We start from the raw sequence: 27,559 nt of genomic DNA on the forward strand, positions 1-27,559 counted from the left end.
AGCCCACCAGGAGCCCCATGCAGGAGGAGGTGCTGGGCTTGGAACATAGGCCATGTTGCCCAGCTCTCAAAATCGCTTGCCCTCGGGAGGCCAGCCCTTGTCTTCAAGGGCAGGCTGTGACCCTCTGCTCCTGTGTCTGGGGCCCTCGCTGGCAGCGGCTCCCCTCCCACCACCCCTCCTGTGTCCAAGATGGCCGGAGCCCTGGTGTGGGTGGACACACTCACATTCCAGTCAATGGTGGAGTAGAAGACATGCCGCTTGATTTCCTCTGCCCCATCAGGGCCGGAGCCTGAAAGAGCCCAAATGAAGGGTCTGTCCCTGGCTGGCACAAGTCCCATATATTACCCTGCCCACCAAGCAGCCTCACAGGGCTCTGGGACCAGCTGCTGGAGCAGAGGGGAAAATGGGCTCACTCTGCCTGAAATCTACCCAGCCATCACCCTAAGGCCTGTCACCTACTCAGCATTTTCCACTTTCTGGAGCTTCTGATGAAGAAGTTCCAATGTACTAGTGGGAGGAGGAAGGCCCAGAGACTTTAGGCAACTTCTCCAAAGCCACACAGTCAGAACAGAAGCTGAGCTTGTTCTGAGACCTACAGAGAGCCCCACATCATTCCAAGGCAAGCCTCTTCTCTGTTCCTCTTATCCCATTGACCTTTTTAATCATAGGACAGGCTGTCACTCCATTCGACCCCAGGGGCCTTGACTGGACCTTACACAGCTGGTCATGGACCAGATGAACCCAGGAGCCAGGGAAGCTAGCACACACTGGACACCTACTACGTGCCGGCATGTTCACGCAACCTCATTTCATCAACAGAGCCCTGAAGCAAGCTTGGGATCATCATCTCCCATTGAGACGAGGAACCTGGGGTACAGAGAGGTGAAGTCACCTGCCCGGGGTCACTTAGTTCATAAGTGGCCTCATTCGTTTAACAAATATTTATAGAGGGACTGTTTCGTGCCAGGCAGTGGGGACCTGACACAGAGCCGGGATTGGGACCTGTGCCTTCTGACTCCTGAGCTCGTGCTATTTCTCTTGTGCCAGCAGCCTTGGCGGAGAAGCTGTGTGGGGGCCTCTGTCCTTGTCCCCAGAGGGAGTAGGGATGACTCAGTTCCTGCCTTCCCCCTACACACAGGTCAACTCCCCCCTCCACAACACCACACATGGAGCCAGAAGGCAGGGTGGCCCGCGGCATTGTCTGCCCACACAAAGGACAACGGCCCCTTTCAGCCCAGATGTGGCCCTGTGGCCTAGGCTGCAGCTGTACCCGGCTCCCCATCGCCACATCCCCTCCCCTGAGCTGGGGCTGCTTACCGAGCCGGTTGGCAGGATTCCGCTTGAACAGGGCCCGCAAGAGGCTCTGGGCTTCAGTACTCAGAAACTGGGGCATGCCTAGCTTCGCCCTGAAACAGCCCCCAGGACTCATCAAGGCTGAGCCCCGCCCCAGAGGCCCCATCTCCCCCGCTCCCTGTCCAGATCTAGCTCCCAGCTCAGTCTAGACAAGCCATCCACTAATTCACTTCCCAAAGGCTTCAGGGATCCCACCCACAGGCCCCCATGGATGAAAGAGGGGCTCTGGAAGGTATAATGTTTAACCCAGAGGAGAGTCTCATTAGAGAGAGAATCTGGGGCAGGGACAGGGTAATAATATTCTGACCCCCAAACTGGGGCTGGGGCTTGGAGGAGTCCATTGTTATCAGGGCAGGGCTGGGGCTTACTTCAGAATCAATGTCATGGTCTCCTTCCGGTCCTTCCCCTGGAAGGGCAGGGAGCCCGTCAGCATCTCAAACTGCAGAGGACAAGGGTCTATTCAGGCTCTGATCCCTGTCTCCGACACACCTCCTGCCTCCTCCCAATCAGGCCCCTCTGCCCTAGTCCCAGGATTCTTGCTGATACATCCAAGTCAGCCTGGAGCAAGAATTATGTCCGTCCCTCTTGCTTCTGCCAACCAGACCACCAGGAGCAGTGGTGGGGGCACGAGGCTGGGGAGAAGGCCTGCACTGGGTTAGGCGCATCCCAGGTGGGGTCAAGCCTGGGATCCTTCCAAGGAAGAAAACTGCAGGTGCATATAGGGTGAGGCCAGCTTAGCTGTGAGAGGAGACTGGGAGAGCCCTAGAGATGATCAACCCCCTCACTGTACAGATGGGGAGATTGAGGCCAGAGGCTTGGGCTGGATCCTTTACCCCTGTCTGGGCACTCACCATCAACACCCCATAGGACCACCAATCCGCACTGTGGGAGTGGCCCTGGCGGTTGACGACCTCGGGGGCCATGTACTCCACTGTCCCGCAGAAAGAATAGGCCTTCTTCTCGTGGTCAATGGCCTCCTTGCTCAGGCCAAAGTCTACAGCAAGGAGGGCAGGAGGACACACCTCAGGACCCCTGCCTTCCTTGCTGCCACCCTTTGCACATCCAACCCCCGTGCCCAGAGGCCAGAAGGCATCACCCCCATGACACTCAGGAGGAAGCTAAGGCCCAGAGAGGTCAGGTGACTTGCCCAGTATTACACAATGAGGGGCTGGGATTCCAACTGAGGGTGTTCCAAGTCTGAGGCCTGAGTTTTTCACCACTTCCAAGTAACTGGCACAGCTTCTCGGGAAGAATGAGCCCCCAGCACTCAGCCGAGAACTATCATGACCTTGTCCTGCCCTCCCCTGGGGCCCGAGGGGGCAGGCGCCCTCCACTCACCAGTGAGTTTGATGTGGCCCTCCTCATCCAGAAGGATGCTGTAATAGAGGAATGGGGGTCAGGGCCCCTCAGCTGTGGCCGTGTGGGTGGTGGTGTCACCACAGGGCTGTGGGAGTTGGGCCCAGCCCAGAGGAGGTGCTCCACCCAGTTCTCTCTGATGACTGGGCGGGTGTTGCAGGGTGGTAGCAGTGCCACGCAGGGGTGTTGCCTATCTTTTTTGCTAATCCTTGAAGCAACTGTGTGAGGCAAGTACTATTAGGGCCCCGTTTTGCTAATGGGAAAACTAAGGCTCAGGGCAGTTAAGTAGCTCTACAGTCATTGAGCTAGTAGGTCTAGCTAGTAGGTGGAGACAGGATTTGAATACAGGGCTGCCTAACACTAAAGCCAGATCTTATTCCAACTCCCACCTGCCCCTGGCTCCTTAGTTATCATTTGAGGGTAGTTAGATATTAGGGAAAATTCTATAGGGCTTTATCAAGGAAAGACCTCTAAAGGTGGCATCTCAAATGTCACACTAGATTAGCAAAAAAAGATGGGCAACATTACCTGCATGGAAAGTACCTGGCCCTTGGTAATGGTAGCATTAGTGACAGGGCAGCTGGCACTACCACCCACCCCACTCACCCATTCCTCAGATTGCCCAAGAGAGGGGGGCGTTTCTGGAGAAAGCCATGCCCACCCACCTCAGGATGGCCCTGTCCTAGAAGAGGCCTCCCCTGGGGAGGCTGGGATGGGGCTGGAGGCTTCACTCACTTCTCAGGCTTGAGGTCTCTGTAAATGATACCCAGGCTGTGCAGGTGATCCAGGCCCAGAGCCAGCTCGGCCAAGTAAAACTTCACATCCTCCTCCGTGAACATCACCTGCAAAAGATAGGAGGAGCCTTCAGCAGGGACCTCTTCTTCCTTAAGAGCTAGGACACTGGGCAGTCAGCAGCTTCCTGGTCCTGAAGGGTCACCCTGGGAGGACCCTTGGAAACCCCAGGCCATATAGCCTTCTCATCATACAAAGGATTTGAAGTATGAAATGCCTAATACGCAAGCCACTCACTATGGCATCGTTCAGAAATAGAAGGGGTGGGAAACAGGCCTAGGGTCCAAGAGTAGAAGGCTGGAATCAGCTGTCTCCCCTGCATAATGGAGTGCTTTGCAGCCATGAACTAGAACAAGGAGTTTCTCCATGTTCTGATATGGAGTGAGCTCCAAGATATACTATCTTGAAAAAAGCAAGGTACAGAACAGTGTATACAGAATAGTAGTTTTTACATAAGGAAGTGGGGGTAGGAATAAACATATATCGGATTCGTTTGCAAAAGAAACATGGGAAAGTTAAATAAGAAACCAATAAAAATGTTTACCTATAGGTGGGGATAGAGGGGGCTGGGGTGGGAGGAAGACTTCTTCATGAATATTTTTCTTTCGAATCATGTAAATGTATTACCTATTCAAACATTAAAATCACAATTTAAGCCGGGCACGGTAGCTCACACCTATAATCCCAGCCAGCACTTTGGGAGGCTGAGGCAGGTGGATCACCTGAGGTTAGGAGTTCGAGACCAGCCTGGCCAACATGGAGAAACCCTGTCTCTACTAAAAATACAAAAATTAAGCAGGCGTGGTGGCATGCACCTATCATCCCAGGTACTCGGGAAAATATCAATTTAAGCCAGGCACGGTGGTTCACGCCTATAATCCCAGCCAGCACTTTGGGATGCTGAGGCAGGCGGATCACCTGAGGTCAGGAATTCGAGACCAGCCTGGCCAACATGGAGAAACCCTGTCTCTACTAAAAATACAAAAATTAACCAGGTGTAGTGGCGTGCACCTGTCATCCCAGCTACTCGGGAGGCTGAGGCAGGAGAATTGCTTGAACCCGGGAGGCGGAGGTTGCAGTGAGCTGAGACCCCACCACTGCACTCCAGCCTGGGTGACAAGAGCAAAACTCCATCTCAAAAAAAACAATTACAATTAAAAAAAAAAAAAGCTAGATTCTCTTTAAAGTTTGAATTGTACGAATGGTCTCATTTTCTAGCTCAAATCCTTTTTTTTTTTTTTTGAGACAGAGTCTCCCTCTGTCGCCAAGCTGGAGTGCAGTGGCGCAATCTCGGCTCACTGCAACCTCTGCCTCCTGGGTTCAAGTGATTCTTGTGCCTCCGCTTCCTGAGTAGCTGGGATTACAGGCACACTCCACCATACCCAGCTAATTTTTGTATTTTTAGTAGAGGCGGGGTTTCACCATGTTGGGCAGGATGGTCTCGATCTCCTGACTCCTGATCCGCCCGCCTCGGCCTCCCAAAGTGCTGGGATTACAGGCGTGAGCCACTGCGCCCAGCCTCAAATCCTTTTATGTTGGTTCAAAATCCTTTTGGATGACATATGCGAGATGACTGCTAAAGTCTCTGGCTCTCTGGGTGACTATGGGCTTCTCCCCTATCTTCAAACCTCTGCCCAGAGCAGCCCTGGAAGAAGGCAGGTGCGGAGGTGAGAGGAACCCTTAGCTCCCCGGAGTTTCCTTGGGAGAAACTCTCAGAGACCTTGCCAGCGTATGGCCTCCATTCCAGGGTGCGTGGTATTTCCTGGGCCAGGGGCTGCTAGGCAGGCCTGGGTGGTTCCAGGTTCAAGCCATACCAAACACATTCTGTACAGGGCCCTGGGATGGGAGGACTTGTCGTCCCCCAGCTCCATCCCAGGGCCCTCTGGCAGTAGATGTTAGCTCACCTCTTTTGAGAGCCGTGTGAAGAGGTCCCCACCACGCAGGAAGTCCAGAATGAGATAGAGCTTGCCCTCGGTCTGGAAGGCTGGGAAGAGGGAGAAAGGCAATGGTAGAGTCAGCAGGGCCTTATGATCTGCTTCTCCAGCCTGGCTCCCTTGGCCTGCCAGGCAGGCGGTGGGACAGCGTACAGACCACAGGCAAGGGCGAAGGATGGGTGGGGTAGGAGCTCAGGCAGGGCCTGCAGCTTTACCATAGTGCAGCTTCACCACGAATGGGTGATTTACATCAGCCAGGATGTCTCTCTCCATCTTGGTCCGGACGCGGTCACGTACTGGCCAGATGAGAAAGGAAGTCACCAGTAGCCTAGACACTCAACACAGCCACTCCCAAGCCCCCGCTAAGGGATCTCTTTTCCACTTGTTCCTCCAGGCCTGAGCTCCCAAGGCCCCCTCACCCAGGGCTTTGGGGACACTCAATCCTCAGGTTTCTTCCTTCCCAGTCTGTTTCTGGCTCCTTGGCTGGCTCCTTACCCCCACCCCTCACAGCAGTGCCCACAGCTGGGGCATTGGCACCCTGCCCATATCTCTGGTCCCTTTTCCCACCAGGCCCCATCAAGACCTGTTAATCAGCCAGTCTGAGCAACCTGCTCCCCTAGGTTCTCTGCTTTGTCAGATCCTCAGACTTTGCCTCTGCACCTCCCCCTGGCATGCCTTCACCAGCCCTGCTTTCCATCTGGCATAAAAATTCCCAAATTCTAGTCTGGGGGCTGGTAAGAACGGCTACCTGGGCAGCTAGATCCCTGGCCCTAAAATCCTGATCTATGGGTCTGGGTGGGCACCCTTCATATATATATATATATATATTTTAAAGAATACAAGTTATTGGGCAGTTCTGATTCTCAGCAGGTTCTTTGACTCAGCTTAGGCCTCACCTTCTCCAGGAAGCACTCCTTAATTTGCCAAGCTGGGTTAGGGCCTTCTGGATTCCTACAGTGCTTGTGCTTCTCCTTTGGAGCACTTTTCTCTTTTTCAGGTTGCCTTCTAAATTTATTGAAGCCCACCAAGTATCACGTTTTATTGATTTCACTAGTCTGATTAGAACAGGCTTTTGGGCCAGGCGCAGTGGCTCATGCCTGTAATCCCAGCACTTTGGGAGGCCGAGGCAGGAGGATCACTTGAGGTCAGGAGTTCGAGACTAGCCTGGCCAACATGGTGAAACCCTGTCTCTATTAAAAATACAAAAATTGGGGCCAGGAGTGGTGGCTCACACCTCTAATCCCAGCACTTTGGGAGGCTGAGGCAGGCGGATCATGAGGTCAGGAGATCGAGACCATCCTGGCCAATGTGGTGAAACCCCATCTCTAGTAAAAAATACAAAAAATTAGCTAGTCTGGTGGCATGTGCCTGTAGTCCCAGCTACTCAGGAGGCTGAGGCAGGGGAATCTCGCTTGAACCCAGGAGGCGGAGGTTGCAGTGAGCCAAGATCGCGCCACTTCACTCCAGCCTGGTGACAGAGTGAGACTCCGTCTCAAAAAAAAAAAAAAAAAAAAAAAATTGGCTAGGCATGGTGGCTCATGCCTGTAATACTAGCACTTTGGGAGGCTGAGGAGGGCGGATCACCTGAAGTCAGGAGTTCGAGACCAGCCTGACCAACATGGAGAAACCCTGTCTCTACTAAAAATACAAAATTAGCTAGGCATGGTGGCGTGGGCCTATAATCCCAGCTACTCGTGAGGCCGAGGCAGGAGAATCACTTGAACTCGGGAGGCAGAGGTTGTGGTGAGCCGAGATTGCACCATTGCACTCCAGTCTGGGCAACGAGAGTGAAACTCCGTCTCAAAAAAGAAAAATATATATATACAAAAATTAGCCAGGCGCGGTGGCATGTGCCTGTGATCCCAGCTACTCAGGAGGCTGAGGCAGGAGAATCGCCTGAACCCGCGGAGCGGAGGTTGCAGTGAGCCGAGATCACACCACTGCACTCCAGTCTGAGCGACAGAGTGAGACTCCGTCTCGGGAAAGAAAAAAAAAAACAAACAAAAAAAACCAGGCTTTTGGATTTGGCTGCCTAGGTTCATTTTGGGCACTGTGTTTCAACTAAGTTTATCACAATATTGACTACCCCTTGACTGAGACCTCTCATGTGGCCTTTGACTTTTTTTTTTAATGGGACAGGGTCTCACTCTGTCACCCAAGCTGGAGTGCAGTGGTGTGATCTCGGTTCTCTGCAACCTTTGCCTCCCAGGTTCAAGCGATTCTAGTGCCTCAGCCTCCCGAGTAGCTGGGATTACAGACACACCAAACCTGGCTCATTTTTTTTGTATTTTTAGTAGAGACAGGGTTTCACCATGGTGGCCAGGCTGGTCTTGAGCTCCTGACCTCAAATGATCCACCCACCCTGGCCTCCGAAAGTGCTGGGATTACAGGCGTGAGCCACCGCACCTGGCCTTGACTTTTATTAGAAGGAGAGGTGGAAGGCTAGGGAGTGCTTACTAAGACCAGACAAAATGTCTGAGCAATACACACAACGCAAAACTAAAGGCTTTTTTGGTCCATGTACTGGATTGGCAGTTTCCTCTCCAGCCTCATAGTCCCAAAGCCTTCACTAGTCCATCCATCTAGTATGAATTCTATTCATTCGTCACTGCCATTCCAGAATTGATGCTCACAGCTGCTTATCTTAGGAGATCTGGCCAAGGTACTCCTCCTGCACGTCTTTCCGGAGTCTTGTTCAGGACACAATCCTTGGCCCTTGCTACAAGTAGAAGCTGCAGCTGCCTTCCAACACACCTTCCATGTCAGCACACAGGGCTGCAGGAGCTGGTCCCCTTCCTCTATTTTAATTTTTGTGTTTTCCTCATTCGACATGACAGGGACCACACCGGAGTTAACTATTTTGGTCACCTTACATTTTCTTTTTTCTTTGAGACGGAGTTTTGCTCTCATCGCCCAGGCTGGAGTATGGTGGCACGATCTTGGCTCACTGCAACCTCCACCTCCTGGGTTCAAGCAATTCTTGTGCCTCAACCTCCTGAGTAGCTGGGACTACAGGTGCATACCAGCAAACCCAGCTAATTTTTGTATTTTAGTAGAGACGGAGTTTTCCCATGTTGGCTAGGCTGGTCTCGAACTCTTGACCTCAAGTGATCCACTCGCCTCAGCCTTCCAAAATGCTGGGATTACAGGTATGAGCCAGGGCGCCCAGCTTACCTTACATTTTCAAACCACCTCTACACTTTAGTTCAGGCAAACAGTTTCTCCTTCCCAGGGTCCCCTTCCTCGACCATTTTTGGTCTAGAGAAATCCACTCATCCTCCAAGGCTTACTGCTCCTTAGGTGTCCCCTTGGCCTCTGGGCCCATCCTCTACGAGACTGCACCACCACTCCCAGCTCCCCAGCGCATCGGATATCCATGCACACCAGTCACAGCACTGGCTGCACCACACTGTCGGGTATGCTTAGCCTCTCCTGCCCAGCCTGTGAGCCCCTCACAGCAGGGACCCAGGCTTTTCATCTTTCTCCTCCCTCTGAAGCTGCCACCATACCTCCTGGGGGATGACTCCCATACCCACCAGGCTGGCCTTAGGATACCAAAGCCACCCATAACATCCTTAAGGCTGACGCCTCCTACTGCCCCCACTACCTCCCCAGCTAGGATTTGGCTCTGACTGGGATCAGAGGTGCACGCCACCACACCCAGCTCATTTCTTTGTATTTTTAGTAGAGACGGGGTTTCAACATGTTGGCCAGGTCTTGAACTCCTGACCTCAAATGATCCGCCCACCTCGGCCTCCCAAAGTGCTGGAATTACAGGTGTGAGCCACCGCGCCCGGCCTTGACTTTTATTTAAAAAGAGACTTGGTCGAGGAAGGGCACTTGGCTATGACTCTGCCGGGTCAGTGGTCACACAGGCTCCCAGGCCAAGTGGTCAGTATCCAACCCAAAGCCCACTATCAACCATCCTCACACCCTTTGTAAGTCCCCAGAACTCTAACCTTGGCTCGGGGCTCCCTTCTGAACCTCTCTGCCATCCAGCTCTGTGGCCCTGCCTGGACTCACCCTCTCTTGCCTGGCCCAGCTGCCTCCCTGGGCTCCCTGCCTCTTCACTCATGCCCTTCTCTCAGGCCCCTGAGTTAGGGGCCACAGAGGTCTCCCTCAGACTCTTCTAGCATCAACAGTCAGAATGCGTCTGCTTGATCAGCTTGGTAGTTGAGGGCCCCACCCCCTGACAAACACATTGCATTTACCCTATTACCACCTTCCAGACCTTCACAGCCAGTCACTGGCACTTGGCTTAGGGGGAGGGGGATTGGCTGGGGAGGGATGGCTGAGAAATAGGCCTGTTTCTCCACCTTTGAACTAGTTGCTCCTGAAGACAGAGCTGTCTCCCGTACCAGACCCAAGGCCCTTGAAGTCTGGGCTGCCTCCCTCAGCCAAACCTGGGTTCTGCACAGGGAGGTGTCCCCACTCACCTTTCAGCGTCGCCTTCTTCAGCACCTTCATAGCATACAGGTGCCCACTGTCAGGCCGGGTGACTTTCCGCACCAGGAAGACCTGAGAAGGCAGAGCGGGAAGCAGGGCAGAAGGTGGGAGAGGTCTGAGTCCAGGCTGACCTCTATCTTCTCTGAGCCCCAAGCTGACCTTTTTGCTCTCCCTGGGTACCAAGGTGACCTCTGATCCTTTGGGCCCCTAGGTGACCCTTGACCCCCACCTCTAACATGACAAGTGTTGCCTTCACAGCTACGGGCTCATGACTCACTTTGCCAAAGGATCCCTGGCCCAGAACCTTGAGGAGCTCGAAATGGGATGGATCAGCCTTCTCAGAGCCAGCCTTGACGTGGTGCGTGATGGAGATCTCCTTGAGGACGCCCTCATCCTGATGGAGGGACAGAGCTGGTGGGCATGGTGGGCCCCATCCAGGCAGCAGGAGGCTCCCCTGCCCAAGTCCATTCCCATCAGACCGCAGCAGATGGGACCTAAAGGCCCAACAGACAACTTCCCTGAAGGGCTAGCCTCCAGGGTCATTGATTTCAAAAGAGCCTCAAAGGCTGGGGAGGTCAAACCAGAACAGGCACCGCTCCTATTGCTCACAATGCTCTGCCTGGTTAGGCTCAAAGGGATGCCCAGGCATGGCCAGGCTGAGTCAACCCCAGGCTCTGGCTGAGACCCAGAGACCTGCCCCAGGTCCGCCCGTGGGGCTTCCCTCCCGCTGCTGTTTTAGTGTTGCCACAATAGGAAGTAGGCTTGTTCTCATATGGGGAGGTAGAGCTGGGCCTTCGTTCCTGGTCAGGATGGGATGAGGGGATCCCTCTGGTCAGCGGGACAGGGCTGACGTGCACAAAGACCCAAGAGTCACCCAAACTCCCCCATCAACTAGGTAAGTGCTGGCCTGGGGCAGGTCAGAGTTAAGGCCAGAGACTGCATGGCTCAACTTCCCAAACTTCCCTCATACAAACCTACTGGAAGCCCCTTGCCAGGTCCTAGCCGTTCCAGGACTCTACCCTCCCTCCAATCTGCTGCCATTGCCTTGAAGCCCTGAAGTGCCTCCTCACTTCCCCAGGAAGCAAGTCTGGGCAGGGTCCAGTGACCCCGCAGGGCCAGGCCTGGGCCAGGACAGCCCAAAGCCAGCTTATGCTAAGCTGGCTTCCCAGGCACCTGCTGCGAGGGACATAGCCAGGCCAGGACCAGACATTCGGGCACACTCACCGAGTCCCGCTGGGGGCCAGAGCCAGGGCCAGGGACAGGAAGAGAGGTCTGGCTGATCCTGGGCCGCTGCTTCCTGGGCAGCCAGGGGAGCAGGGCCCAGAGCCGCAGACGGGGCGGCTTGGGATCCTGCTCCATCCGCCCAGCAGGGCCACGGCACCATGGCAGGAGCAGGCAGAGTCCGGGGCTGCCGCAGTGGTGGCCGGGACCAAGGCGGATGTGCAGGGTAAGGGCGGGGGCTGGGCCTGGCCCAGGGCAGCCAATCACTCAGGGCCTGTGGTTTTCCAGCACCAGGCCTACACCCTCACCACGTTCCCTTCCTCTCTCCCCCTCTCCTCAGAGCCTGAGGGCTGCCCTCCGGCTGTTCCCCCATCCTCCCTGTGGGCCTACAAAGGGAAAGCCCCCTGCCAATGCAGCTGCTGAGCAGACAGGTACCCAACAGCAGAGAGGTACCCAATAGCAAACAGGTACCCAACAGACAAAGACAGGTGCCTGATATGTGGAGGCAGACGAAGAGAGACACCCAACAGGCAGAAGCAGGCACCCAACAGGTGGAAACAGATAAGAATGGCATCCATCACGCCTGTAATCCCAGCACTTTGGGAGGCCGAGGCAGGTGGATCACGAGGTCAGGAGATCGAGACGATCCTGGTTAACATGATGAAACTCTGTCTCTACTAAAAATACAAAAAAAACAAAAAAATTAGCCAGGCGTGGTGGCCAGCGCCTGTAGTCCCAGCTATTCGGGAGCTGAGGCAGGAGAATGGCGTGAACCTGGAAGGCAGAGCTTGCAGTGAGCCAAGATAGCACCACTGCACTCCAGCCTGGGTGACAGAGCAAGACTCCATTGCAAAAAAAAAAAAAAAAAAAAAAAAAAAGAATGGCATCCAACAGGCAGGGGCAGGAGAGAACACATACCCAACAGGCAGGGATGGATAAGGACATGCACCCAACAGGCAGAGGCAGGAGGAATTCATATCCAATAGAAAACAGATGGAGACATGTACCCAACAAGGGGAAGCAGGAGGGGACTCATATCTAACAGACAGAGGTGGACAGAGACTCATCCCCAATGTGTGTAGGCAGATAGGGACACAAGCCCAACAGCCAGAGACAGATGGGGACATATACCCAATAGGTAAAGACAGATGGGGACATGTACCCAACAGGCAAAGGCAGGAGGAACACATCTCCAATAGGCAGAGACAGAAGAGAATACCAACCCAACAGGCAATGACAGAAGGGGACATAAACCCAACAGGCAGGCCAGGCATGGTGGCTCACGCCTGTAATCCCAGCACTTTGGGAGGCCGAGGCAGGCGGATCACGAGGTTAGGAGATCGAGACCATCCTGGCTAACACGGTAAAATCCCGTCTCTACTAAAAATACAAAAAATTAGCTGGGCATGGTGGTGGGCACCTGTAATCCCAGCTACTTGGGAAGCTGAGGCAGGAGAATGGCTTGAACCCCGGAGGGGGAGTTTGCAGTGAGCCAAGATCGTACCACCGCACTCCAGCCTGGGCAACAAAGTGAGACTCCATTTCAAAAAAAAAAAACAAACAAACCAACCAACAGGCAATGACAGAAGGGGACATGTATCCAAAAGGCAGAGACAGATGGTGACACGAACCCAACAGGCAAAGACAGAAGGGGACAGGTATCCAACAGGCAGAGACAGATGAAGACATAAACCCAACAGGCAGAGACAGAAGGGGACATGAACAACAGGCACCTAACACGTGACATGTACCCAAAAGGTGAAGTCAGGCACTTATCAAGTGGAGACAGAGATTGGAACCCAACCACAGACACAGGTAGGCAGCAAAGAGAGACAGCGGGAGAGTCGGCGAGCCCCAAGCAGACTGACAATACCTAGGGCACATAGGTCTGACACCTGGCAGATACACGGGCAGGCAGCAGGGCAGGGATCCCCAGGAAGGGGTTAAGGGCAGAGCTGTGGGTTCTTGCTGCTGTACCTGGGGTGGGGAAAGAGATGAGGGGAGACAATCTGCAAACTCCCACCACTCAGGAGAGGACTCTGGTATTTCTTGCAGACCCACCTCTGAGATCTCCCATTTCCCTAGGATTTTCCTCCTACGCCAAGACCTGAGGGGGACCCAGACAGTAGCTGAGAGGACTATCTCCTGAGTGCAGTCTGATGTCTTTGACTCTGATCATATCCTAAAAACTGTTATCCTCATTCCAGGAACAGGAAACTGAGGCCCAGAAGACAGTGATTCACCAAGGCTCAAAGCAAACAGTGGCAGAGCTATCTTGGACCCAGGAGCCTCCCTGCTTACTGCCTGGCCTGGGGTCAGCAGGCATCAAATGCCAGGAAAGTGTGGGCAGGTAAATCAGCCAGAGCCACGTCCTGCCCACCCACGTCTGCCCAAAACCCCTTCTCCTTCAGTACTAGGGTCCATCTGGGACCTCCCACTATAGGTCCTGGCCCTTGGAGACACAATCTGATCTTCAGGGGAAGATACCTAACCCTCCCTGACAGATGGAGGAGTGGGTGGAACAGCTCCACAAAAACACCACAAAGCTGCAGTCAAATCAGACCCCTGAGTGTAACCTCCTGGCGGGACAGGCAGAAATCCTGGCTCAAAGAGGGACTAAGGGGGGGCCGAGCCCACACAGCAATACCTGCACACCCCACCCTGAGATCTGAACCTCCACCTCATCTGTCTGCCTCTGACTGAGAGCACTCCCTGGGGACAGAGGCAGGAAACCACCCAGAAACCCCAGGGGACAGAGCCACCCCCAAACCCATTCCTTGCCCAGTCATGGTGACAGACACTGCTGGAGGCAGGCGACTCTTCTGCTCACCTTTCTGGGACAGGGAACCAAGTCTCTCTCAACCCTGGGGAAATCTGCCGGGGTCTGCATGGTGGGGCTCAAGCCAGTGGCCAGAGGGCCCCGTTACTCTTCTTACTTCTGCTTTTTTTAGCCTTCCTGGCCCAGAAGGCAGGGTCTCTGGCCCCCCTCCTTCTCACTTCCCCCTCTGCAGGGAGGAGGGGCAGAAGATGGGTCAGGCTCCTCTGTAGAGGAGGGGACACTGCAGACCCCAAGCCCATGACCCCAGGGAAGGCCCAGGGGCACACTTCTCCCTATGTCCTCTGACTCTAAGGAGGAGAGACAAGAGCAGAGACAAAAGCCACAAGGCGATAACGCGGTGACACAGTGGGCGTATCAGCACCCGCAAACATCCACGTGAGGGGAGGACCTGAGAGAATGTGGGGCAAAAGTCAGCAAAGGCCACTGTCTGACTGTCCAGCTCAGAGCTTAGATACTGTGTCCCACCCCCCCCATAGCATCCTTCCCATGGCTATGCCCACCCACAATGGCAGCCCAGAAAGCAGGCACCAGTGGCCCCCCCGGTCCTGCCCTGCTCAGCTGCCCCAAAGAAGGCTGCCAGTCCCAAGCCCCAGGATGGGTACGGCGGGCAGAAAGCCCGACCAAGGACCTCACAGAGGTCTGAGAGGAGGAGCAGGCAGCTATGGGGCAGGGGTTGACCAGGCCCAGCCCCTTTCTACGTGGCCTCACTTCATCACTCATACCAGTACAGCACAGGAACTGACATGCACACACACACACTCAGGCCGATGATCGGAAACCCTGTCCACAGACAACCCCTATGCAGAAACACACGCCCCCATGCACACACGGACTTCCCCTTCCCTGTCCTTGCAGAGTCTCTGCGGGTGGACGGCTGCCGGGAGATTGTGAAAGATGCCTCCCTCAGCCAAGCCTCTCATTGCTCTCCAGCTTCCTCAGACAGGGGTTTGGAGGCTGGGGCAGCTCTCGAAGCCCCAAAGCTCACGCTCCCTACCAACCCCTGGTCCCTCAGATGCAAAGAAGGTAGAGAGGTAGCTACTTTGTGGGAGGAGACTCTCCAGACACGGGCTGAGATAAACCAAGGGGCCTGGTCCACACTAGCCTCTGTGGCCAGCAGAGTACCAGAAGGGGCAACAGGAAGGAAACAGTCTCAGAACTGCCTTTGCTGAAGGCTGTGTGGGCCCTGAGGCCTCTGGTGGCGGGCGGGGGGAGGACAGCCACCAGCCCACATCCCTTGGTCCCTGCCCCATCCCCCGCATAGGGACTTCCTCTTTATTTACTTCCTCCTACAGGGCAGCTGGAAGAGAAGCCCAGAGCCCCCAGGCCTGATCCCTGGTCTCTAGGGTTCCCACCCTGCCAGCTGTAGCCAAGCCCACCTGCCAATCCTGGCCCTAACGGACACCAACAGCCCCTTCCCCAGCTGGCAGCATTTGCAGGGCCCTCCCAGGCGCTACACCCTCCCTCAGGTGGGACAGATGTCCTCAGACACATCTCCCAGCATGTCTCCAGGCAGGTGAGGAGGGGTCCACAGCTCCCTGGCAGCCTTGAGGGGGAGCTGGCCTCCAACACTAGGTCAGGACTGGCATGGAGAGATGATGGTAAGTGTGCCTCCTACTGATTGAGCAGTTACTGCACGCACACAGCCTTTTTTTTCTTTGAGAGGGAGTCTCACTCTGCTGCCCAGACTGGAGTGCAGTGGTGAGATCTCAGCTCACTGCAACCTCCGTCTCCTGGGCTCAAGTGATTCTCGTACCTCAGCCTCCCGAGTAGCTGGGACTACAGGCACACCCCACAATGCCTGGCTAATTTTTTGTATTTTAGTAGGGACAGGGTTTCATCATGTTGCCCAGGGTGGTCTCGAACTCCTGAGCTCAGGCGATCTGCCCACCTCGGCCTCCCAAAGTGCTGGGATTACAGGCATGAGGCACTGTGTCTGGCATTTTTTTTTTTTTTTTTTTTTTTTTTTGAGACAGAGTCTCACTCTGTTGCCCAGGCTGGAGTGCAGTGGCATAATCATGGTTCACTGCAGCCTCTTGGGCTCAAGCGATCCTCCCACCTCAGCCTCTGGAGTAAGCTGGGAGGACAAGTGCGTACCACCACATCTGGCTAATTTTTAAAAAATTTTTTGTAGAGGGCCGGGCGTGGTGGCTCATGCCTGTAATCCCAGCACTTTGGGAGGCCGAGGCGGGCAGATCACCTGAGGTCGGGAGTTCGAGACCAGCCTGACCAACATGGAGAAACCCCGTCTCTACTAAAAATACAAAATTAGCCAGGCATAGTGGCGTATGCCTGTAATCCCAGCTACTCGGGAGGCTGAGGCAGGAGAATCGCTTGAACCTGGGAGGCAGAGGTTGTGGTGAGCCAAGATCGCGCCATTGCACTCCAGCCTGGGCAACAAAAGCGAAACTCTGTCTCAAAAAAAAAAAATTTGTTTTTTGTAGAGGATGGGTCTCCCTGTGTTGCCCAGGCTTGTGTTGAACTCCTGGCTGGGCATACTGGCGTGCGCCTGTAGTCCCAGCTACTCTGGTAGCTGAGGTAGGAGGATCACTTGAGCCTAGGAGGTCAAGGCTACAGTGAGCTGTGGTTGTACTACTGCACTCCAGCCTGGGCAACACAGGGAGGCCCTGCCTCAAAACAAAAACAAAACCAAAAAACCACAACTATCCTGAGACAGCCATAATCAAGGTGTTACGGGTGCCCAGAGGTGGTGACTATCTGCCAGTGCATGAAGTCAAGAAAGACCTTCCAGAGAGGGGCAGCCCAGCTGGGTCCTGAGGATGAACAAGTGTTGGCCAGGCAGAAAGGAGGAAAAAAAGACACTCCAGGTAGAGAAAGACCTGTGTGACCAAGGGGCTTAAGGCAGGAGGGTAGAGTGGGAAGTCAGGAAGAGCTGGCCACTCACTAGCTGGGTGCTCCCGGGCAAATCTGTTTCCCTGTCTGAACCTCGGTTTCCTCCTCTGTAAAATGAAGGTTAGAACAATATGCTCCACTCTCAGATTGTTTCTAGAAGCAAAATGGGCCACAGAGACAAGGGGATGTTGGAAACAGAACTTCTCCCAGGTTTACTTAGTCTTACTGCTGTGGGGTCTCCCCTGGGCAGGCTGAAGGGACAGAGCCCAGCCACAGGGCCCCAGGTACTAGGAGGGTGGCTGGCCTTCTCTGGCCAGGCCAAGGGAAGTTCCTCCCAACACCTGAGGCTGCCCAAGGCTCCCTGAAGTCCACAGTCACATCCTGCCTAAGCTCTGGCCAGGGGAGCATGAGGGATCCGGGAGGGATCAGGGTTTCATAAACAGGAAGAGAGGAGGGGAGGGGAGACGTTCAGCTCTCAAAATAGACCTGCAGGCGCTTCAAAGGGGTCCAGCTCCGGAGATAGCTGGGGGAGGGGGCCTGGGATGCCCAGTCCACTCCCAGGAAGGGAGGGAGGGCAGATGGAGCCCCGGTGTGCCTGAGGGTACCACATGCACCTAGGTGCTGAGGGGATCCAGAGAGTTCTCACCCTGGATGGCTATCCACACTATTGCTGCTAAAAGCCAAATCCCAAATCCCGCTTTCTGCCTGAAATGAATAAAATAAACAAGCATTAAACAGCAACATTGTGCCACAAGCCCTGTTAGATTCTTTAATTTATATGTACCACATTCTCTTTTCCAGGTAGCCCTGAGAAATAGGCTTTATTCTCCTTTTATTTTTCAGGAAAGAACCCGAGCCTCAGCAGGGCAAGTGACTTGCCCAAGGTTACAAGGCAAATAAAAAATAGGTGCAGGATTCTGAACTCGGAATCCCTCTCTTCCCTGCCTCTTTGCCACCTGGAAGGCCCAATTCTTTCTTCAGCTGCCCAAATCCTGCCTTTCGAGCCCCAGCCAAATGCCAGTTCCGCAGGGAACATGGCCTGTGCCCTAGAGCCCACCCCAACTCTTCTTCCTCGGCCATGCACGGCAGTGACCATGTCTCTGGTCCACACTCAGCCCTGAACTCAGATGCCATCAGCTGGGTTCCCGGGGACGTGCTCATCTCGTCATGCTATGGAGAGAAATGTGGGTACCTGGAAGGTGGTGGTATATGTCTCTGCCCAACATGGGCCTGGCACAGAGCAGAGGTTCTATGTGCCCACAGCTGTGCTCTTGCCCCATCATAGCGCCTACCACATGGCTTTCCTGTCTCCACCCTCTGCCCAAAGATTGGGAGCTCCTGGAGGGTGGGGGATGTTGACTTCATTTTAGGCCCGCCTGTGTACAACAGGGTGCACCGAATGTCTGATTAGGATAAAGTGGCCCATTGCCAGCTCATTCCACTGCACAAAGTGATGAGGTCCGGACCACAGGTTGAGCGCCCCCTGGTGTATTAAGCCCAGAAGTGGGCATTAGGGACACTGGTGGCTGGGACAACAGATGGATGAGCAGGTGCCCAGGACTGGTCCCACTTGGAATCACAGAAAGCCAATGCTCCTCCTCTTCAGCACTCAGGGTTCTCTGGACTATGAGGAATGACCTTGAAGCCGAACAAGTCTTGTCTTCATTGCCCACCAGCTATGTGATGTTGAACCTCAATTTTCTCATCTGTAAAATGGAGATAGTAACAATCTACCTCCAAGGATGTAGTTAGAACTAAATGCAAAGCACCTGGTATGATGCTAGGCCTAGGTTAAGCTCTTTCTCTTCCTTAAGTGGCATTCGAGACTCCATGTCCCATCCATCTCCAGCCCTATCTCTCTTCCCACCCCAGGATCTTCTGCTCTAGAGCAAGAGTCATAGGCTTGGAAGCAAAAGGTTACCTGCCTCAGCAAGCTCCTGCCATCTCCCAGTCAGCCCCTGCAGTTCTTGAGGTGAGAGGCTCTACTCAGCACAGGTCCCTAAATGCTGCAAGCTCCTCTGCAACCCCCAGAACCTCAGCCCTGAGATCTGAACACCGTGTTTCTTCACTGGGAACCTACAGTTCTTCATTTTGTTACTAGGCAACGAGAGGTAGCTACTTTGTGGGAGGAGATTCTGCAGACATGGGCTGAGATAAACCAAGGGGCCCAGTCCAGACTATTTACTGGCCTCTGCTGGTCCAAGGTTGCCACAGCAACCCACAGAGAAGCGGTGGGAGAATACTTCCCTTACCTGCCTTACCCTACCCAGCTCAGTCACCTCATCTTAGGACGCTGAGTCAAGGTAAACATCAGGACTAATCCTGCATCCATCTCAAAGGTCAAGCTTATGGCAGGTCTGGTGCTCAAGCCAACCTAGGTCTGGAAGGTGGGGCCACTGGCAGGAAGCTGACCTGAGCAATATATGAGGACATTTTCGGTGCTGGCACCGAAGCTGCCATGTGCCAGGCAGTTACTATCTCATCGTCCTTCACATTGCTCCTGTGCGATAGGCACTGTTTCCCCAACTTACAGCTCAGGAAACTGAGACTCAGAAGGGAGAAGAGCTTCTGGTTAAATGGTGGGGATGGAGCCAGGAATGGAACCCGGATTTGCTCTAACACCATGCTCTGTCCCTGCCTAAGCAGCTTCCAAAGACCCTCCATAGCCAGCATCTCCTGTGACCTCACAGCCACCCTGTGAAGGGGATGTGGTCTTTTCCAATATAGAGATGAGAAAGCCAAGGCCCAGAGTGTACAAGGAACCTCCCCAAGGTCACACCACTGTCACCTAGTCCTGGTGCTTTCGGCAAAACACAAAACCAGCAACAGGGGCTGGGGGCTACAGGAAGGGGCCCAGGGGAAGCAGAGATAGCAGGGGTGAAGGAATGAGCCTCACACTGGGAAGTGGAAGCCCTAAGAAATGCCATGAGTGCCACATGCCAGACAATGGGTCTGGTTAGCCTTGAGAGGCCACCAGCACCCGCTTTCCAGCTCACGTGCCCAGATGCTCACTTCCAGGCTTTTGGGAAGCGCAACTCTACCAAAAGGAGCAGCATAGCCAGCCTGAGCCCCTCCCATCACTCCTTAGAGCCAGCCCGAATTCCATGAGTAAATAAACCTCAGGGGCATCCTGGCCTGAGTGACAGGTAACCAGAGCCCTGACCTGGATTCTGCTCCTGACCCTTTCTGGGCCACAGTCGCCTCACCTACAAAATAGGAAGGTTGGAACAAGTGATTTCTACGCCCAGGGTTGCCACAAGGATTCGGTGGGCCCTGAGAAGGACAGCTGAGCTGGGCAAAGGGGCTAGAGGCTGGAGCCCTCAACCTCCTCCAAGGCCATGCAAACAGGACCCTCCACAGCCCCTCGCCCAGGGTGCTGGCCCTGGTCCTCACCTTGGACAGCTGAAGTCCAGCTTCTTCCCCTGAGGTCTGTCCATTCTGGAAAAGAGAAAGGAGATTGGGGGAGCACTGTCAGAACTTACACGCTTGGGAGAAAGATTCTGTGGGGCACCCCCACCCTTAGCTGCTCCCAATAGCCATGGAGGCCATGGTGGTGGGGCAGGAGTCTTGGGTGGGTCCCTCCACCTCCACTTTCACGGTATGGGCACAGGGACCAAGTATTCTGGCAATGGCCCCCCATGACTCAGGCAGAATATTCCCAGGGACCAACATTCTGACCCTCATGCTGTCTGCCTGGCAAACACTTCATCTCTGAAGACTTAGTTCAAATGTCACCTCCTCCCAGGGAGAAGGGAAGGGTCATGTGTGGCTTCCAGCTCTACCAGATACAAACCTTGTACAAACTAGTCAACTGTGAGAGGACTCAGTTTCCCCATCTGTAACATGGGGTGGGGTAGTTACACTGACTTCCCAGAGTTGCTGCAAGGGTGGAAAGAGACAAAGTCTGGGAAAGTATGCAACCCAGAGATGGTGGCTATCCTTGCCCTGCCCCACTCTGGGAGCCCTCCCCTGACCTTGCCAGGCAGAATGACTGCTGCCTCCACTTCAGCCTTCATTGTAGCACTTGTCACACTGCAGGGACTATTTACACACAGGCCTGCCCTTCCTAATAAACGGGGAGTCCCAGGAGGGCAGAGATGAGGGCTTGGTGCTAACAGCTGCTCTCTTCCAAGCCTCTGCCGCATGGCAGGCACTGGGCTCAGTGCCTCACACCTGTGGTACCATTTTTTTTTTTTTTTTAAGACAGAGTTTTGCTCTGTTGCTGAGGCTGGAGTGCAGTAGTGCAATCTCAGCTCACTGCAACCTCCGCCTCCCGGGTTCAAGCGATTCTCCTGCCTCAGCCTCCCAAGTAGCTGGGATTACAGGCATACGCCACCATGCCTGGCTAATTTTTGTATTTTTTTTTAGTAGAGACGGGGTTTCACCACATTGGCCAGGCTGGTCTCAAACTCCTGACCTCAGGGGATCCGCCCACCTCGGCCTCCCAAAGTGCTGGGATTACAGGTGCGAGCCACTGCGCCTGGCCCCTGTGGCACCATTTAATCCTCACAACAGCCCTGGGAGGTAGGCCCTGGCCCCATTTGGCAGAGAAGGAAACTGAGGCTCTTAGGGGACCTAGTGATGATGCCTATGGTCACACAGCTGGTGAGTGGGGATTCAAAATCTGGTCCCAAATCCAGGAGGTGCTCAAAAAAGGTCAGCTGAAAAACAGCCCAGAGCCCAGAGCCCCCCTCTGGTCAGTCTTGCCTTTTCCAGCCCCCAGACTTCACTCTCAGGTGGTTATTAAATACGCTGGGGTGTGTCAAACCCAGCCCATCTGTTTCCTGTGTGATGTGAGGCAAGTAACCTACCCTATCTGGGCGTCTGGAAGCTGAAAGAAATTGCCCCACCCCTCCTGGAACAGGGAGAGTGCGGTGAGGCAGACAGGAGGTTCCCAACAGCTAGGAAGGCCTGCTCTAGAACAGGTCTGGATCTGGACTTTGGAGCCAGGAGCTGGGTCCATGGGGCAGCTGTAGCCCTGCTTGGCAGTAGCAGGCACAGCTGTGCTCTACCCATTACATAATCTCCCTGCCCCTGGAACAGCTCCCCATTGCCACTCCCAGGACATCCTGCCCCCTGAGCCCCTTTAATGCCCCTAATCTCTCCCCAGGGGCCAAATGTTCTACAGGCCCCTCCACGTATACATCCATACACACACTGTCATCTCTCAGCAGCCCGGGGAGAAGGGATGGGTTGGTCAGGGCCCAGGGGCTGGGCTGTGGTAGGGATGCTTTTGTAAACTGAGCTCCACTTCACCCAGCATTCTAGACTCTTGGCGTAATTCCTGCAGATGATCAGAACAGCCTACCCACCAGCTCCCTGCCCCACAGCCTTCCCCACTCCAAACCCTCATCATTCCTAAAATCAAGTGCAACTGCTGCACTCAACTCACTCAGTCAACATTTGCTGAGAATCTTCTACGTACCAGGCCCCAAACCCCTCCGTGGCCTCCACTGCCTATAGAATCAAGTCCCAGCTCCTTAGCATAGAAATCAAGGCCATCATCTTCAACTGCCCAGCACAATAACTAGGAATGTAGGTTTTCCAACCTGACCTTGTGGGTTCAAATTCTGGCTTCTACCACGTGCATGACCCCTAGAAGGTTAGTTCATTTACTGGGGCTTCAGTTTCCTTATCTGTGAAATGAGGATCAAAGTAACATACCTCAATGGTGGCAGCAAGAAGCAAATGAAATAATGCCTATAAATATATACACCTGACATGTAACTGGCCTACAAACAATAGCCATTCTTATCATTGGGCCCTATTTTTGAGCTAAACTGAACAACCGGAGACCATGAAAACAGTCTATTTTATATCCCCAGCATTTGTATGGTGGCTCCCTCTACCAAGAAAGCCTTTCCTGCCTTGTCACTTTGGCAAACTCCTGATCTTTTATCAGGACTGAATTCAAATGTCACCCCTGTCCACACAGCCTCATGTTCTTTCCTCCCTCCTCTCTACCCCCATAGCACCAAGCACGCTGCAGGTTAACTCGGGAAGGGGCCATGGCTTGTCCATCATCAACTCCTTGGCACCCAGCCAGAGTCCAGTATGTGGTTTATCCAGTGAAAGTTCAACCCAGCAAAGAGAGCAAGGAGGCCAGAGCAGGTTCTATTACTCCTATTTTTCAGATGAGGCTCAGAGAGTTAAGGGACTCACCGAGGTCCCTCAGCAGGCAGGTGGCAGACATGTGACCATAACCCAAAGTCACGTGGCTGCAAGCCTGCTGAGGGTGGGGAGGAAGGGGTAGGTGTACCTAGAGGTGTGGGTTTCTTGAGCAGTGGCCTGGATGATTTAGGGACCCCCCAAGGCAGTCTGGCTGCCTCCACTCCCTGGATCTCTGGCTTGGGTGTCATTCTTATGGAACGCCAAACCTGTAAGAGTAGGGAAACAGGCAGCCCTGGAGAACAGACTGGTAGGGGGGTCAGGGGGGTTGCAGGGTGCCGGCTTCCCACTCAGAGCCTGGGTCCTGGGTCATCTGCCCCTCTGGCCTGACTGCTGCATAGGATCCTTGAAAGAACACAGCTGTGCAGCCACAAAGATACAGCCACTAATCCTAGCTCTGCCAGCCACTTATTCTGCCCTTGGGTCTGTCATATCACTTTGTATTTTTATTTTTATTTTTATTTATTTTTTGAGACAGTTTCACTCTTTTGCCCAGGCTGGAGTGCAGTGGCGTGATCTCGGCTCACTGCAACCTCCGCCCCCCCGGGTTCAAGCAATTCTCCTGCCTCAGCCTCCCAAGTAGCTGGGAATATAGGCCACACCACCACGCCCAGATAATTTTTGTGTTTTTAGTAGAGGCAGGGTTTCGCCATGCTGGCCCAGCTGGTCTCAAACTCCTGACCTCAGGTGATCCACCCACCTCAGGCTCCCAAAGTGCTAGGATTACAGGCATGAGCCACCACGCGTGGCCTCATATCACTTTTTAAAGTCTCAGTTTTGGCCGGGCGCAGTGGCTTATGCCTGTAATCCCAGCACTTTGGGAGGCCGAGGAGGGCGGATCACGAGGTCAAGAGACTGAGACCATCCTGGTCAACATGGTGAAACCCCGACTCTACTAAAAATACAAAAATTAGCTGGGCGTGGTGACACGGGCCTGTAGTCTCAGCTACTCGGGAGGCTGAAGAAGGAGAATCACTTGAACCCGGGAGGTGGAGGTTGCAGTGAGCCGAGATCACGCCACTGCACTCCAGCCTGGCGACAGAGCAAGACTATGTCTCAAAAAATAATAATAATAATAAAGTCTCAGTTTCCTCATCTGTATCACGAGGGCAGGTGTGTCTTGCTGACATCTGCACTTTGTTGTTTGAAATAGTACTTATCACCTAAGTGCTAAATAAATGACTGAATGGGGACAATGGTGCTGACCTTGCAGAGTACTGAATGAAGGACCTTGTCTTAGGAGTCCTTTGGCCTCTTAGAGGTTGAAGACCCACACTCCTCCCTCTTCCTCAGAGAGCACTGCTCATGAGGACAGATGCCCAGCGCCCCAGACCACTGCCTCCAGTTCTGAGATGTCAGAAATGGGTTCCAACCGGCATCATTCCTTCCCACCCAAGCAGCTCTGTCTTGGAAAGAGGGGCCCAGGGCAGCGTCTGGAGAAGCTGGGCAGCAGATGGAGAAGGACAGCACGTGCCCCACGGGCAGGAAGCAGCCCCAGGAGCTGGGTTCTGAGCCCAGCATTGGCAGCCCTTCTCACTGCTGGAGGCTGGGGGCCAGGTGCCAGGGCTGGCTGGCACTGCCAGCCCTCGGCAAAGACTGGACAAGGGCCCTGCAGGATAAGGAGCGTCTGCCAACATCCGGTGCCTCTCTTGGAGCACCTTCCACCTGGGCTAGTGTGGCTCCAGCCCTTCCCCATCCCTGAGCCTCTCTCCCACTTGGTGGAAGAGAGAGAGATCTTGGTTCCAATCCTGGCTCTGATATTAACACATAAGCCTGAGTTCAGTTGTCCCATCTGAAAACAGGAGTAATAATCCCTATCTTGAGAAGCTGTTGTGAGAATTAAAGTGGGGTGACATTCGTAAGGCAGAATGGGTGTCACATAGTAAAGCTCTGTACATGGCAGAACTGGGCCTGGGGACAAGGCTACTGCTTTCAACAGGGCTAAGCGAGGCCCAGGCAGAATCCTCACCCATGCTTCCCATAGATTACTCCACCTGGGCTGCACCCTGGGCCAGGCCCTGCCTCCCAGCGGCCCATTTTCAGCAGCATTATGGGAGGCAGAGCAGTCCAGATCCTAGGTCCCTGTGAAAAGCCCCCCAACAGCCCCTCACCTGACTCCTTCCTGGCTAGGAGCTGCCAGCAGTGGTGGTGCCTGTACCTGCAGGTCAGGCGGCTGTATCGCTTACATGTCACCTGGGCTAAGAACAGCGAGGCCCTGTTCTCCAGTGAGAACAGCCCAACCTGCACCATGGCTGCCCTGTGGCTCCTGTTACCCAAACAATAACACCCAGTTGCCTGGCACCTCTAGGAGTGGGGGAGGGGGGACCAGACAACAGTACCCAGCGCTCTGCACCCTCTCAGGCCCAGGAAGTGGAGGCTAGAACCTAGCACTTGCCACTGGAGAAGCAGAGGCCCAGACAGGCTGAGGACTGACTGAGGATCACACGGCATTTCTGGAGCAAAGCTCCTGAGGAAATCGCGTCCCCCTGCCCCACCAGTCCCAGGAAGTCCGCTGGTCTTCGCCTCTCACAGACCTGAGGTGTTACAGAACTCAAAACTGAGATGAGTTTCCCAGTTAAACCTGGCCCCCTGGTGAAGCTGGCCCCTGCCTCAGGATTCCCTAAAGAGAAGCAGGAAGTGGTGCCCCAGGATCGAGCTCCTGGGTGTCCACCCTCCCTATCAGCATAAAGTCTCTCCCCAGCCTCTCCCAGCCCTACCTTCCCCTTTGGAGGCCTGGTCCCAGGGGTGTGCCTGGGCAAAGGAATCCACCTCTGAGCACCACCCCCAGGACCTTGTGCCCCAGTCCTAGTAAGGGGGTGGCAGTACAGGGGCTGCAGAGGGCAGTGTTCCTCACCTCAGAGGGTGAGTCAGCGAGAGAACCTCTGAGCAGCCTAGCAGTGCCTGTAAAATCCCATGGCAGGAATCCCAGAGCAATTTACTCCAAATTGCGCCTTCAGGTTGGTTACCTAATCCTGCCGCGCCCACCCTCCAATAGCCAGTGTCGGCCATCCCTTTAAAGGGGCAGCACACCCTGGGGGCTGGGGACCCTGAGTGCTCACCCTGATCTTAGCCTGTGGTCCTGAGAGGCAGGACACTTGGTGGCTGCCCTAGGTAAGAGAGGGCAGAGGTGGGGACTAAGACAGGGGCTCCAGGCCCAAGCGGGGAGAAAGTCATCTCAGCTCCTGGGCTCAAATGAGGTCTCCATTCCCTCCCTGCATACCCCCAACAACCAACTGGGAAGGAGAATATCACCTGCTTCCTTCCCAGCAAGAGGTTAAGGAGGAAGTTTTCCACCAGCTCCTTCAGGGGCTTGACCTTGACCCTGGGGTCAAAAGGCACAGGAAGAGGTGGCCTTCTGCACGCTTAGGGACTGGAGCCACAGAGCCCTCAAGGGAGGTCAGGAGCTGCTTCTGAGAGAGAAGGAGCTGGGTTGTCTGGGGAGTCTGGGCTGGCAGAAGCCAAACTCCCCAAGGGCCCAGCCCTTCCTACCGGAAGGGGCATAAGAAGGGAGGCAGGCACCAAGGTCCCCCCACGCCCTGCCAGGAATCATCTTCACAAGGTCCCCACTCTCGTCTCCACAGCCCGGGGTAGGGGACACAGGTGTCCTCTGGCCCTAGCCTCAGGGCAAAGAAAACCAGGAGTTCCAGCCCCAGACGGGTGGTGCCATCCCACACTCCACATCCGCCAGGGGTCAAGAGGAGCAATCCTTCTAGGCTCAGCAGCGGTGAAGCCAGAAGCAGGGAGCTCTTGGCGGAGGGCCCTGGGAGAAGTGGGGGTCCCATAACCCCTGTCTCTGGTAGAATCCCAGACATCTGGCACTGAAGATCTCCCCGTCTGCATTAATGGAGGAAGCTCCGACAGCTCTGGACAGATGCCGGGACGGGTCCTAGGTGTGGGGTGAAGGCGACCAGATCTCAGCGCCCCATAGGATCCCCTCTCCCGGCTATGGCGGGGAGGTAGTCGGCGCTTGGCGGAACTGTCCCTCGCACACGCACACCCGGGCATAGGGGGGTGGAGCCGGACAGTGGGCAAGAGATCGGAGGGCACTCGCGCCCTCGCGGGCGCCCGCTGGGCTGCAGCGGCGCTTCGGGCCGCCCCGCCCCTGTGAGGATCCGGGCTCGCCGGCCGCGGGCGCCCGTCCCCCGCCCCGCTCACTCACCTCCGGGTCCAGCGGCACTAGCTCCATGAGCGGCCAGGGCTCCTTGAGCTGGGCGAGCGGCATCGCGCCGCCGCCAGGTCACCCGCGCTCCTCCGGCGGCCCCGGCTACGCCGCCTCCCGGGTCCTGGGGTCCCTGGCTCTGCGACCCGAACCGCCGCGCCCCCCGCCCGAGCCCCTCGCGCTCTGGCTGGGCCGTCCGCCGCCACCGCCGCCGCGGCACTAGCACTTCGGCTCCCTCCGTCACCCGGCGCCGCCGCGCCCATTGGCTACCTGCGCGGGGGCGGAGCCGGAGAAGCCCCGCCCCAGCCCCCGCGGCGCGGCATTCCCAGCGCGGACCCCCGCCCCCGCCGCGCCCCGAGGGCCGGCCCCGCCCCTCCCGCGAGCCCCCGGCCCGCGCTCGGCTCCGCCCGAGAGGCCCTGCTGGCTCCTTCCCTTCCAGTG

At 55.2% G+C, this 27,559-nt stretch overlaps 1 protein-coding gene across 3 annotated transcripts in view; it reads right to left on the reverse strand.

Moving 5' to 3' along the window:
* The window catches only part of RPS6KA1 (ribosomal protein S6 kinase A1), a 45,579-nt gene extending 18,232 nt beyond the window's left edge, over nt 1–27,347 (reverse strand). Inside the window, exons 1-12 of one of the 3 annotated variants that reach the window (XM_002811232.4) lie at nt 27,119–27,347; nt 20,185–20,229; nt 10,159–10,275; nt 9,872–9,953; nt 5,651–5,731; nt 5,406–5,485; nt 3,445–3,551; nt 2,692–2,729; nt 2,205–2,347; nt 1,722–1,792; nt 1,318–1,406; nt 225–289 (exon numbers count right to left, since the gene is read on the reverse strand). In XM_002811232.4, the coding sequence (XP_002811278.1) occupies nt 225–289; nt 1,318–1,406; nt 1,722–1,792; nt 2,205–2,347; nt 2,692–2,729; nt 3,445–3,551; nt 5,406–5,485; nt 5,651–5,731; nt 9,872–9,953; nt 10,159–10,275; nt 20,185–20,229; nt 27,119–27,181 (981 nt within the window). In that variant the 5' untranslated portion in view covers nt 27,182–27,347. Of the gene's footprint in view, nt 1–224; nt 290–1,317; nt 1,407–1,721; nt 1,793–2,204; nt 2,348–2,691; nt 2,730–3,444; nt 3,552–5,405; nt 5,486–5,650; nt 5,732–9,871; nt 9,954–10,158; nt 10,276–11,105; nt 11,804–13,932; nt 14,382–20,184; nt 20,230–27,118 lie in introns of those variants that run through there. The other 2 variants (XM_054539481.2, XM_054539468.2) reach the window with 2 other exon arrangements.
* Nucleotides 27,348–27,559: the final 212 nt, after the last annotated feature.

Source organism: Pongo abelii, chromosome 1 (assembly GCF_028885655.2).
Source record: "Pongo abelii isolate AG06213 chromosome 1, NHGRI_mPonAbe1-v2.0_pri, whole genome shotgun sequence".
Lineage (NCBI taxonomy): Eukaryota > Metazoa > Chordata > Mammalia > Primates > Hominidae > Pongo > Pongo abelii.